The sequence below is a fragment of the Emydura macquarii genome, unplaced genomic scaffold (genome assembly GCF_026122565.2).
Source record: "Emydura macquarii macquarii isolate MOO-44397 ecotype Brisbane River unplaced genomic scaffold, CSIRO-AGI_Emac_v2 contig_3080, whole genome shotgun sequence".
Lineage (NCBI taxonomy): Eukaryota > Metazoa > Chordata > Testudines > Chelidae > Emydura > Emydura macquarii.
In genome coordinates this window covers 6585527-6600133 of record NW_027133217.1, presented here as the reverse complement: position 1 = coordinate 6600133, position 14607 = coordinate 6585527, and the positions used below count along the sequence as shown (strand labels likewise).

The 14607-nt window shown below is 40.2% G+C and overlaps 1 protein-coding gene across 7 annotated transcripts in view; it reads left to right on the top strand.

Annotated features, from left to right (window-relative positions):
• SETD2 (SET domain containing 2, histone lysine methyltransferase) overlaps positions 1–14607 on the top strand; it is a 158336-nt gene that overhangs the window by 96576 nt on the left and 47153 nt on the right. For 6 of the 7 annotated variants that reach the window (XM_067530448.1, XM_067530449.1, XM_067530446.1 and 3 more), the window contains 4 exons: positions 1437–1617; positions 7433–8108; positions 12959–13093; positions 14151–14290. In XM_067530448.1, the coding sequence (XP_067386549.1) occupies positions 1437–1617; positions 7433–8108; positions 12959–13093; positions 14151–14290 (1132 nt within the window). Of the gene's footprint in view, positions 1–1436; positions 1618–7432; positions 8109–12958; positions 13094–14150; positions 14291–14607 lie in introns of those variants that run through there. The other variant, XR_010916664.1, reaches the window with a different exon arrangement.

The following is a 14607-nucleotide window of genomic DNA, read 5'->3' as shown; positions in this document are numbered from 1 at the left end:
GGACACTGTTAAAAAATTCTCCTAATGCAACAGATATAACTGATTGTGAAATCGGCACTTTGTATCCCTGCTGTTTGTTTATAGTTCAGACAGAAGTTGTGGGCCAGATGTAGAAATTACTGGATGGGCTTCAGTGGTCCTAAATTCTGATTCTTTAAAATTATTTCTCTTCCCAGCTGGTAGGAGGCTCTTCTTTTATGTGGCCCAGTGTCCCCATGTTGTCAACAGTCCTTATTCTCTAGGTCATGTGGCAGTTCTTTCCTTCTGCGTGTTTGGTATCTCTGTAATTTTGATTGTGCTTAATTTCTCTCCAACCCTCCATTTCTTCACTCCCCTCCCTTTCCCGTCTCCCCCAAAAGATGCACCCTTAACTAAGGGTACAAGTAAGTGTTGGGGGCGGGATTTAGTTGGTCTTTAAAAAAAAAAAAAAAAAAAAAAAAAAAACCCTCTGTCCATTGTGAAAAGCATCTTATATTGTGTTGGCAGAAAGCATCACTCCTTGCAGATTGACAGATGCTCTATCAGTGTGACACTAGCAGTTTTGCACGCAGCCGGTGGATGCTTTGGAGACCACTGAAGAATCACTGAGAACAGTGCAAAATATCATGACCTGTCACATTGCAAGTCTCTTATAATTAATGTGACAGTTCCTTGATGGCGACAGTAACTTGTCAATGCTATAACTCAGGGTGTGCAAATTCATTGTAAAAAATTAAAGATTGTAAGAGCTATAGAGTGCCAAAAAGTTGAAAGAATACGTTGTATTGTGTCAACATGTCTAAAGACTGATTAGGACTGGTTTCTTGCTTATGGAAGTTTTACAGAAGTAATTACATTCAAACAGTATATGAAAGAGGACGTAGTGTCAACACATGTCCCTCGGGATTGATATAAAGGCACCCTCAGCCAATGCACTTTGTCACCTGGGTTGAGTATCTGGAGGTAAAATGATGCAATTCCCACCAAGCTTTACCACAAGCACAGTGTATTTTCCCCTTATTTAAAAACTCCTAACCAGGTGCTATTCAAGTCTAATGAAATATGTAATCCGTGTTGAGAACTATATACATACCAAGTTTTTATAGCCAAAATTTTCAAGTGCAAAAAATGCATCTAACAACTTATGTTAAGATCTGATGACATCATTTTTCACTCTGATTAAATCATTGTCATTGGAGGAGGAGGGGGAATTCCCATGAGGTCTAAGAATAAGTATGATCCATTTCTATCCATTAGGTAATGCCCCAAAAAAGAGAGAAGTCACTAAAAATAAGGGATTACAAAGAAATAAGCCATAACGACAGTATAATTCTGATATGGGGCATCCTGCATTTCATTTGAGTGAATGGACCAAAAATTACACATACTGCTACAGGTGACAGCAGAAATCTACTGAAATGTAAAGATTGCTTCCTTTTATCTGTCTTGCTTAATAGGAGATCGTGGGAGAGATGCAGTCGGTCATAGGGACCAAACTGCTACCCCAAAGAATCCAAACCAGAGCAGAGAGAGAGACCCTGAGAGGCAGAGCCAGAGTAAAGAGAAGAAGAAACGGAGAGAGTCATTGTCCCCACCATCTTCGGCCTATGAGCGAGGAACCAAGAGGCCGGATGACAGGCAAGTTGTCTTACTGTACCGTTTCCATTAAGGATGCCAGTGCTAATTGAATATGCCATGTGATTATTGGTAATGCACTCGGAAGCGAGTCTTTTATCTCTAGATGACTTCTTCAAATGGAGTTTGCTTCAGCTACTGTTGCTTGTAGTTGTGAGGCTGCAGTTGAGAAGAGCTGACCAGACCATCTCAAATACCCTTAGGTCTTCCCATCAACTCCTTCTTGGGAATGAATTGTGCTGGTGGTGTTTTGGTGATGGATGCTGTATCCAGTCTTCATCCAAAAATTACCCTGAAGGTGGGAAGCTTTAGAGGGGAAACAAGAGGATCCCAAAATGGACCCTGAAGATTTTCCCTCAGCCTACCGAGGAAATACTCTATTTAATTTTAAATTGCTTTGCAGTAGGACCCTGTGTGCATACCACAGATACTAAAAGTGCAAAGCCAAAAATGAAATAACTTCCATGGATATGTAGAAAATCCTCAAAAGCACCTTTTATATACTGAAAATGGAAATTATCCAATGGCTGTCCAGCAAAAAAAAAAAAATCCCAACGAAATAATCACATCAACAGGCAGCTGTGTTTCTCTCATTACCCTTCCTTCCCCTTCTTCCCCAGCAAGCTTCATCAGGCTTTATTTGCTCAAGGAAAATGACTCTTACAACTTATAAAAACCATTAGACAGCTCCACATCATGGTTCTTCTTGCTGAGCAGTCTGTTGTCTGTCTGCCCTGCACAGCTACTTCACACCTTAGCTTTGCCAGCACACGAGAGGTTAGTGAAGTGCTGCTATTCCTGTGTTGCATACAACTTGTGTAGCACGTCTCATCTTTAAAGTTCTTCTCAGATGATTATCTAATTAACCCTTCAAAAATGCCCTTTGAGGAGGGTAAGCAGTATCTCCATATTACAGATAGCTAAACTCGAAAAATAAGAGGCTGGAGAAGCCATCAACTTGATATCTGATCAGTTTTTTAAATTAGTTTAAAATGGGCAGGTGTAGTAACTGAAGCTAAGACCCAGTGCAAATTTTTGTGGTTTTTTAATCACAATTATCTGTTTTTAAAGTATTTTGTGTGAAACATCCAGATGAACAGTGGAACTGGCTAGCTACATATTGGAAACAGTGAAATTAACTATGTACCAAATGCACAAAAACAATTCAGAAGTGATTGTTTTGTTTGTATTACATTAGCAGCAAGCGGCCCTAATCAAGATCCAGAGTCCGTTGTGTTAGGTGCAGTACATACACAGAGTAAGAGACAGTCCTTGCCCAGAGGAATTCACAGTCTAAATAGACAAGATGGACTAAGGGTGGGAGGAAAAAGGGGTTATCCCCATTTTCCAGGTGGGAAACTAAGGAAAAGAGAGGTTGTGACTTGGTCAGAATCACACAAGAAATCTGACAGAACTACGAATTGAACTCAGATATGCCAAACGAGGACCCTGTGCTTCAACCCTAAGTCCAAGAGTGATTTGTCACAGACCATGCAGAAGTTAAGATTAGAACTTGAGATCCTTTCAGCATCTAGTCCTGTGGTCCAATCACTCCTGTCTTTTGCCTTCAGATAAACAGCTTGCAACTTTAAAGTAAGGATACATGCACTCTTTTTTTTATTCTGATGTCATTAATACAACACAATGGATATAAATGGGGTGGGAGGACAAAAGAGTTGGGAACAATGTGGCAATTTACTGAAATTTAATAATTGTTCCACATTTAACATCATAAATTCCTTCTGGAAAGTCAGCCAACAACGCCGTGTTTGGAAGGAGAAAAGTCCAGTTACTTTTGTCCATTTGTTAAATTTATGTCCCGAGCATTGAGCATGAGCTATATCTCTGTACATTAACAATGTCACATCACACTGCAGAATATCCTTTAAATCCTTAAACTGCCCTGTCTAGCCACTGATGTAATCGGGATGGTCCTTTTTAAAGTGCTGTGTGTGAGTGTGGCATTGTGTAGCGACTAAAGGAAACAAAATGACCCCTGCTCAGAGAGCAGAGATACTGGTGTTCAGGGTGAGCCAAAGTTGAAGACTGGGGAGGCAGATGTAGCAACTGGTGGAGCGGGTTGGGTAAGTGAAGAAGAGTGGGTCGAGCTGTTCACAGAAAACCAGGAGTCAGTAATTATGAATAAGTGATACTTGGAGCTGATGAAAGGCAGCAGAGGTAATAAATGTCTCATTTAGGTATGTGGGATTCTTGGGGTCAGGACAGAACTCTTGTTCTTACTAGTTAAAATGTAGCACATATCCTTGTTAAAGCCAGTAGCTAGCCGATCAAGGTCTACAGGATGGATTTCAGAAAAGCCAAGAGAGATGTGATTTTACAGCTGCTCAGAGTATTAGGTTAAAGGAGCACAGTCAATTTGAACATCACAAGTGTGAAAATGTTTCACCTATTACAGCTACTAGAAAGACCTAAGATTAGCATAACTGAAAAGCTTGTGAACAAATATTTTTGAGGTTTTTGTGTTTTACTTTGTGTACTTAACAGCACTTTGTGTATCATTGCTTCATTGTGTCCACGATATGTCCGTTAATTCAGTCTATCTTGTGCTATAAAGATCCTTACAAAGGTCAATAGGACTATTTAAAAACAGAATCTGATTTTTTTTTAATTGGTCAGTTTACAAAAGTTCACATTGACACTGTCCCTTTAAGTGAGATCTGAAAGTGACTGAGTTAAGGAATAATTGATTACAAAACATTGCATTTTTCAAGTAACACAGCATTCCATTGTCCTCATGTTATTCTCTACTAAGCAAGTTTGAAAGGCCAGCATAAAAAATGAAATATAAATCCAAATCCAAAAGCCTGGATGGAGGCAGCTGTAGAGATGGATGAATTACTAATATATATATATAATATATATATATATATATATATATATATATATATGAGAGAGAGAGAGAGAGAATGGCAAGAAGCACAAGAAACATGAGACAAAGTAAACTTCATGGCAGGAAAGTTCTTGTTACAGCAAGAGGAAGATGAGAAAAACAGAAAATATTGAATAGTAAATGATCAAGCTTGAGTGGCCTCTGATGCTAGAGGTCAGGCCAGCCTTTCATTGCATGTTCTTCCCATCTCCCTGCAGCTGCACCCTCTCTTTGTGTAAGCAGTGACTTGGTATAAGAGGAAAATATCCAAAATGTAGCATGGCAAGAATGAAGCTTGGAGAATGAGGGAGTCACTGCCCATAGAGGCAGCCTGTGATAATCATTCATTTGACTCTTAATTAATCTCGTAATATGGGCCAATCAGTCTGTAGCTGTGGCACTTCGGATAGTACTTAGCTCCAAAAAGAGGATGAAATCCTTATCGTGGAGGAGCTCTGAGGAGAACAGATGACATCCGAGGGGAGATGATGTTCTCAGGGCATTAGGGGATTTGGAGGTATGCTGGCATGCCCTTGGCATCTTCTTTGCCCTTGCTGCTGCTCTGGAGTGGAGATTCTCCTAGATGAGATGGGCTCTTGGGTGAATGGAGGAACTAAAATGACACATGCTTAATTTCACCATTGAGTCACTTGCTTTTTTAGTATTTATTCCTTGGTGTGAGTTGGCTCTTAATGTAAGTTCTTTGGACAAGTGCAGAAAAATACTGACATTTCCTTTAATTATTTAAATTGGATTCTTACTGTCAACAAGATTCATATAAATCAATACTCAGACGGCATTTGAATCAGACAGAAGAAACAAATGGGCATCTTAATTAATGTATTTGTTGCAGTGTGCTCTTGATACGTAAACTGCCTGAATGATGAAAAAGTTGATGTATATTAAGAATATGTTGGATGCCTTGTAGAACCCACTATAGTTAAAGTTGCAAAGCATTTTCACTTGAAACCTCTGTTTTCACACACTCATAACTTTCCAAAATATCCACCTTTTGATCTTGAATTTTCCATACTTCGTGTCTGACCAAAGTTGATTATTTTTTTACCCTGGGAAAATCTCTTCAGCTGTTTTGTGTTTCAGGAAGAAAAATATCACCCCCATTTAAATAAATAAGTAAAATCTAAGCACACTTTCTTAGACAAATCTGTGGTCCAGTAAATAGCACTAAATGGAAGTCACTTGTTTATAAATGGAAATCACTTGTTTATAAATCCATTGTTCTTAAATAACATCTGCAAATTCAGATAGAGACTAGTATTCAGAAATAGTCAGTGTTCCAGAAGGTCTCAGTGGTTGAATGTAAGTTACTGAGTTATGCATGCACAGAAGTCTGAAACTTCTTGCGGGAGAAGTTTGAATGTTTTTTCACCCTTGCGTAGCTCCAGCTCAGTGAATCCATTTCATTCTCTTTACCAAAATATTGAGACTCACGAAGCATGGAAAATATCTGCCAAAACAGATAAATTTTGAGACTTTTATGAGCCTATGAAAAGGGAGCTATGATGGAAATACCAGTGTAATGTTAACTGCTATCTTGTTGACCACTAGGAAAAGTTATAATGCAGTAGATGTTGTTTAGATTATCCAGCCCAGTTTCTCTTGGCTTGTGTTGACTGAACTTGAGGGCATAAATGCACATAAAACATATGTTACCCAGAGACAGCATAATTACACGTGTTGCTCTACTAAAATCCTTAAATGCTCCGACAGACCAGAACCACGGTGCAGCTGTGAAGAGGGAAATCTCCAGTGGAATGAACATTACAGGAGTGGGAGAGCAGTGACATGAGGTTCCTTAATATTTTTGGATGCTACTCAATGTCAACCTCTTAATTCACAATTCAGACTTGCCAGAGCAAACATACAATAGTCAGGGAATTCTAAGGTTTAGGTTCCCACTGGAAATATCATTTGCCCAAACTCCTTTTGCTTATGTACTATTTTGCAACACAGCAAATGCTACTCAGCTGTGGTGTGGACCACTGTTGGCTCGCAAAAAGCTGGCTGGTCACAAGGTTCTGTCTTCATGTTCCAGTTGTTAAAAGTGCATTAAAAAACCTAAAAATATTCTTTTCCTAATATTACTTCTCCATCAAGGTCATTACTGTAGTGACCACAGAGATGTTATGTTAATGGGAAGAGATGAGACCAAGTGATTAAGACATGGACCATGCTATGAAAGTGATTAGGAATCTCTCTTTTACTGCATAGCACGTTACATTTACCTGATATATAACAAGTTACGTGAACTTTTACTTACACAAATGCAGCTTGAGGGAGCCCAGAAAGGGAACACCTGAGCCATAGCTGTTTGCTGGTCTGAATCAACGTTCACTGGATTTTTTTTTTTTTAAATCTGGTGTGGTACTGTATACTTTGGTTGGGGTTCTTTTGATAGTGTGGTTTTGGTTTGGCTTTGGTTTTTTTCCTCCACCAAAAAGTTAAGTTTCAGGATTAGATCTGCTTGTGATGATACAAACAAGATCTTTTGCATTATTTTGAATGGTCTTTTTACAGAAGTAAATGCTGTGTGTGTGTGTGTGTGTGTGTGTGTGTGTATATATATATGCAAATGTCTTGCACATACATGCGGAGTATATGAGTCTGTGTCTGAGATGGAGAAAATGTCCAAACCCAGTGTTTGTTTTTCTTTTCTTTTTTTTTTTTGTGCACTCTTTCAGACTATCTCTTCCTTTAAAGAAATTTAAAATTCACTCTAGAGCGAAGAATCATGTGTTCCAAGGTTCAATTTGGAGCCATAAATGTTCTGTTATGACTCCTACTTCCCTCTCCTTTTGGTTTACAATGCATTTTTTGACAGGCCTTTATCTATAAATAGTATCCGAGGGTGCCACTATTATATGTAGAACTCTGGAGCAGAAGTTACTAAACGGTTCTCTTTTTCAGGTATGACACCCCAGCTTCTTCTAAGAAGAAAGTACGGCTCAAGGATCGCAACAAGCTGTCCACAGAAGAACGCAGGAAGCTGTTTGAACAGGAAGTAGCTCAGCGGGAGGCTCAGAAACAGCAGCAGCAATTACAGACCCTAGGGATGACTTCCCCACTTCCATACGATTCCATGGGCTACAGTGCGCCCCACCACAGCTTTATTGGCTATCCCCCTGGCTATCCCATGCAGGCTTATGTGGATCCCAGCAATCCCAATGCTGGGAAGGTGCTACTACCCACTCCAAGCCTGGATCCCATGTGCTCTCCTGCAGCTTATGAACATCCCCAGACTTTGGTTGGGCACACAGTCGAACCAGCCCTGACTACTCCTCAGCCGGTACCGGTAGTGCAACATGTAGCAACAACGATGGAGGTCTCCGCTCCTCAGTACGTAGCACAAAGTGACACCGTAGTCCATCAGGAACCGAATGTAGCTGTCTTGCCAGTGCCTGCCCCGGGTCCAGTGCAGGGGCAGAGTTACGGAGTATGGGATTCCAATCAGCAGACTGTAGCTGTGCAACAGCAGTACTCTCCGGCCCAGTCGCAGCCAGCCATCTATTACCCGGGACAGACATGTCAGACTGTTTATGGCGTGACATCACCTTATTCTCAAACGACTCCACCAATTGTACAGGTAACTCTATATTAGAAAATGCATTTTGAGCTCTTCAAATACGGCTCGTCAATAAACATCAGACAGTGAAAGGAGTTAGATTGCTAGCTGGTAGACATATTTTCTATAGCTAAAGCTTCTAATTCTAGCATCTGGTGAGTCTGGAGCATTGGTGCAATTTAATCATGCAGATCTACTTTGTGGGGTCTGAGTAAGGCATGCTTTTCTCTCAGTTTATTAAGATTTTCTCTTTAATATGCACAGTGAAGTATCTCTTAGTCATTAGGACTGAGTGCTTAGCAGTTGGAGAGAGATTTTGCCTACTCTATGTACGTTTTATCCATTACTTTTTCTATTGTTAATGTTATCTGTCATTTGTGAACAGATACTCCTGGGTAAGGGGTTATACTCTTACGTAGTATGTTATGTAAGCAGTAAAACATGGAGGTGTGCAGTCATTTCACTTTCCTAACCTGGGATGGGATTTTTAAAAATGTGGCCAAGGGCTCTGACGTTCTCTGTAAATATATGGCATGTAGTACCTGTGCACCCTAGAAAGTGTTACTGCTATTCTGAAATAGAAGACTGTAGGGATAACTGTACAATGAAATCTATCCCTTCAGGGAGTCTGCTGACCACGATAGAGGGTTAAGAGGGAGGAGTTTTTGATAATACTAGATCTCTATGGTACTGATTCTATGCAATTTACTGCAATCCATCAGTAGTGTGAGGAGTTTCGTTTGTTTTTTTTAATCTTGAGACCAGATGATCTTGAAATGACTACAAAAAATGTAGTATTCCATACTCATTCCCTTTCGGTTCCCTGACCAATTTGGTTAAACCCCATCTGGCACTCTGAAAATCGAGCTTGGGCTCCCTCTCCTTTGTATTACCTCTATTAATAAAGATTAATTTGATCTTAGGTAACAGCTGCGTTGCTGCTTCAGAGGTCCTTCAAATGCAGCACCTGGGTAACTGGATGGCTCAAAGGATTGCTAGTAGGCCAAATGTTCTTTCATTTGTAGGTCACTGGTTTGAATTCAGCACAGATCAAGGATTACCACCATTTATCTGATGTTGGTACTTACCACTTGTTTGGTGGCCTGTCTGAAATGAGTTGAATAGTCAGTGCAGTTCCTAGTGGACAGGTGTCACAAAAAACTGCTACCACTAAGTGCTCCCTGTTGGCGTTCTCAACAGATCAACCAAGGACTGATTGGGCCATGGAGACGGGGAGGGCAGAAGCTCAGTCTCCCCACAGACATTCATAACTAGAGGTAATCCCATTAGGTCAGGATTGAGCATTGTGAGATGCCTGCAGAATCAGTCTTGCTCCTTTTACAAGCACTAAATCCACTCTCAAATCTAAAAACTATTTTACATTTTCAAATATAATAAAGAGATAAAGTGTATCTGTTACGATGGAAGGGAAAACTCACCAAGAGCATAAAAATGTATCCCTCTACTATAGGTATCAGCAAACATGCGTCTTAATATTCAAATAGGAACATACATAGTAAGGAAAGAACAAAAAACTCATTTTCTTGACCATCAGTTCAAGGAAGAAGGCATAAAAAGATAAACAGGATTTCAGTCATCAGCCTTATGTTGTTGATTATAAACTAACAGATCTTCTGAGTTCCACATAATCTTCCATTTCCACAGGTTCTTGTTGGGTTTACTTCATGGGCTGATTCTCTAGCATCATTTCTTTAGTGCCAATCACAGTCAGATCTAGGCTATGATACTGCCCTTAAATACACAGATGTGTAGCATGATTATTGGTGGGATCATGATTAGATGTAGGAGATTGGGAGCCAGGAGTCCTGAATCCTCTACTCCACAGTATTGCTTTATCATTGGCCTTGAACAAGTCACTTCACATTTCTGTACCTCAGTTTACCAAGAGATAAAATACACACAGTATTTTAAAGCAGTGATGAGACTTCATTAGTTTTTGGGTACTTTGACCTCCTAGGAAATAAATGGAAAGTAGTCTTAATTGCTGCTAATATTGAAAAATACAGTGATTATGAAGTCACGCAAGTGCATCTAAGGATGACATAAATATCTTCATTCACGAATCATTTCTGTGTAAAAACAACTTAAAAATAGTCGGTTCATAGCCTGTGTTTAAAGAATATTGCTGCCGCTGTGCGACCAAAACTGAAAGCTTAATGCAGAAATATCCGTAACACAGACAGGTCAGTCACCAAAGTCTACAGTGGGAGAGACAAATATATATATGCATAGATTATGAGGCTAGAAGGGTCTGTTGTGAACATTTGGTCAGACTTCCTGCATAACACAAGTCCTAGGATTCCCCTGAATTCATTCCTATTTGAACTAGAACATAACTTTTAGAAGAACATCCAATCTTGATTTAAAAACTCCATGATGGAGAAAGTACCTTGGTATAGTGTTCTGTTGGTTAATTACCTTCACTGTTAATGATGTACATCTTTTTTGAGTTTAAATTTATCTAGCTTCAACTTCCAGCTAATGGATTTTGTTATGCCTTTGTCTGCTAGACCAAAGAGCCCTCATCCCAAATTTCTATTCCTCGTGTGTAGGTACTTAAACTGTGATCAGTCACCCCTGAATCTTCTCTTTGATAACTTAAATAGACTGAGCTCCTTCAGTCTGTTGTTATGGGTAGGGCTTCTGATTTTAGATTTTAGCTGATAAACACCCCCAATTTTCTCTCTCTCCCTTTCCAAAATTGGTCTTTATTGAATAAACACCAGAAAGATGGCCAGTGATTACTTGCCCATCAAAGGGCTTGTCTATACAGAGCAGTAATGCAGATTCTATGGGTGTGGTTTCTAAAGTGGACAAGTTTTGTTGAGCATTAATTGGTCCATCTAGACCTTGCTGCTGGTGCATACTAAAGATTCCCTAGTGTGCTTTAACATTGTGCAGGTTGAATCACTACTTCGTTAAAGCACACCAAGGAATGTTACAAAGAGATTACTCATTACAGTATATACCAAGAGAGAGCCCTGAAAAAATCCGATTTTTGGACATCTGCATAAAACTCAATTTCTTAAAATCCCACCCAAAAATTAAATTAATAAACTGGAAAACCCAGAATCCTTAACTGTAAGGCATGTTTTCCAGTCCCTTAATCTTTGCAGGGCTCTTTTCCGAACCCTCTTTAATTTACCAACATCATTCTTGAATTCTGAATACTGGACTTGGCTGCAGTATTCCAGTAGTGGTCTCACCATTACCAAATACAGAAGCAATCTAACACCTCTGCTCCAGTGCAGTATTCCCCAGTTTATACATCCATGGGTCATGTTAGCCCTTGTGGGTTCAGTTCGTGTACAGTACTCAAGTAATCTGCTAGTCTAAGGAATCTTTGTTTTATTCAGAACTGATCCACTATTTCGTTTTGAACCAATTGTTCATCTTCTCAGTGGACAAGTGCAGATTTCACCCAGCTCTGTAATGGACAATATTTACCCAAAAGTAATTAGTGCAGGAGAATGAAGGATTTCTGAATATTTGATGATTATTTCAGGTGTTTGTTTTTTTTTAATATTGTGTCCCAGGATATTTTTGTTGCCCGATTACGCTTTGCTTGATACCAGTATGTCTGAGTCTTTTTACTGAGGTTCTTAAACTTTTGCATAGAGCCTTCTCAGTCTACAAGTATAGATTAGACCCTCTTCAATGTCTATAAAATCATGAATGGTGAAGAGGAAGTGAATAAGGAAGTGTTATTTACCCGTTCACGTAACACAAGAGCTAGGAGTCACCCAATGAAATTGATAGGCAGCAGGTTTAAAAAAACTATAAGGATGTACTTCTTCACACAATGCACAGTCAACCTGTGGAATTTGTTGCCAGGGATTGTTTTGAAGGCCAAAAGTAGAACTGCATTTAAAAAAGAATTAGCCACTGAAGGACATATTTCTCTGAAGTTATTAGCCAAGATACTCAGGGATGCACTCCCATGCTCTAGCTGTCCCTGCACCTCTAACTGCCAGAAGACTGCCTGAACAACTGGGGATCAGTCACTTGATAATTGCCCTTTTCTGTTCATTCCCAGTGAAGCATGTGACACTGGCTGCTATCCGAAGACAGGATACTGGGCTAGACGGTCCATTGGTCTCACCCAGTGTAGTCATTCTTATATTCAATTGTCCTACTAAAAAAATTGAATGTCTGAAAGCTTCTGTCCAGTTGAAGAACAAGATGCCATTCCTTTAAGTATCAATATTGTGCTGGAAAACTGGTATTTCGTAGGTTATATGTGTGGTATCTGAAGTAGTAGTGGAGGTGAGTTTTGCTCAACATAACAGGTATTTTATGCTGGAGAAAGATCCGAAGCATCCCTTCTTGGAAGCTTCTTGTATCTGTAGCGACAAGATCCATACAGCGTATGTACGCCCTTTATGGGAGACATTGATGTCTGGTTTCAGCAAGATGGCTGCCATCGGTCCTCGGCTCAGAAATGCCGTTCTCATTTAAAATACATTGCAGGTTTTATTCATGGTGACCTGTTTCTTGACCTAAGCATGTTCATAACTGCATCCATTTTGCTCAGCTTTGCTGCTCTCTTCTAGTACTGAGGGAATAATAGTTCTGAATGCCAAGAAATAAAATATTTCACGTTTTTTAAAAACTTATATTTCCCTTGAAGGACAAAGATCAAATTTCTGTAAAACGTTTTTAGAAAGTTAAAACTGCATTGATACATATTCCTGCTCCAGAATAGTTGTACAACAGAAACAGTATATTCCATTCTCTGTTGCATCCTGGGATAAAACAAATTTTACCATTTCTTTTTTCCACCAGTGATCACAGAAGCAACAAAGGATTTTCAATAAGGGAACTGATTTCCCGGTTTCTCTTTGTTTCAGAGTTACGCACAGCCTGGTCTTCAGTATATCCAAGGGCAGCAGATTTACACAGCGCATCCACAGGGAGTGGTGGTACAGCCGCCGACAGCAGTAACTACTATTGTAGCAGCTGGGCAGCCTCAACCCATACAGCAGGTGAGGCCTGGAGCATTACAGTCCAGCCTTGTAACACGCCAGCAATTTATGGAATGCAATTTTTTTCATGTCCCATGAGAGAGAATGGTTTGATGGATATCTCATTTGGTGTTCCCTGTTTCCCATTTATGTTGGAAAGGACAATATCCTGTCAATTTTCCCTAAACTGTAACTAGAAAGTCGGTGGATTTACTGTCCAAATGTAGTTAAAACCTGCTATTGAGTCCTTTGCAAACAGCACCCCTTCCCTTGCTCTACCGACTGGCATTGTGAGACGGCTGGTTGATTCCATATCCACCATTCTTATCCCCCACTCGATAGCATTTGTACCGTTAGTACTGTCATAAGCTACCTATCTTAAAATGGCATGTCCTTTCTCTCTTTCATTAAGTTTGGTGATCTGGCCTCAACACTGCTTTGTGTAAGGGAAACACCTCTGCCCCATTACCAGCCTTTTCTGTCCCCATTGTATAGGAAAGGTGATCAGATTCTGTAGTGGCCGTGTTTTCAGCCTGGATTCAGTATACTAAGCCTTTATCAAGGGGAAAAGGGTGTTAGTGCTATTCTTGTCAGCCACCTCACAGAATGCCACAGATTCCTCTGAGGCTATTGGCTGCCTAAAGTTATACCTACACTACAGACTTCTGCTGGTATAGCTACGTCAGTTGGGGTGTGATCCTTGGATGACATAACTGTGAGGTCAGAAGCGCTGAGTGTAGACGCAATTATACTGACAAGTCTGTGCTTTTACCAGTATAGCTTGTTTCACTCAGGTTTGCTGGTATAGCTGTGCTCACACTAGGATCACTTCGCTGGTATAGTATGCCAGTATTCCTATGCTTATAAGGCACTTACTCCTAGTGTAGTCATGGTCTTAAACTCACTACGTTAATTGAAAGGGAAGGGTGGCCCACTGGACAACAGCTTTATGAATGGACGTGGACATCCCCAGGTAACCATTATTTTCTTACACACCAATTGCTTTGTATTAAACACTTTGTAATATTGTCATTCTTTGCTTATCTTTCTCTCTCTGCTATCGTTGGGGTATTTTTAGCCAGAGCTGGTGGTGACCAACAATCTTCTGGATCTACCGCCACCATCTCCTCCAAAACCCAAAACCATCGTCCTCCCTCCGAACTGGAAGACAGCCCGAGACCCAGAGGGGAAGATCTATTATTACCATGTGATCACAAGGTAAAATACTCACTTACCTATTCAGTGCTGGTGTTCTCATTGTGAAAACCCCTCCACCCTTATTGTGTGTTAGTGCTATTCTAAACTACTGTGCAATGTGTTGCACTGTCTCTACACTACCACGCCAAGGTGCTGCAGGAGGAGTGCTGGGGATTCATTTAGCAGGGTCCCTCTATGTCAGCACTGAGCCAATAGCCCAGAATGATGGTAACATGTGCTCTGCCTCTAAGGCTGTTGAACAGAGGTCTTAAATCATTAAAGACCCTGCGATACTTTTTGCAGGTGGAGAGATGAGATTTTTAGCAAATCGTTGTTCA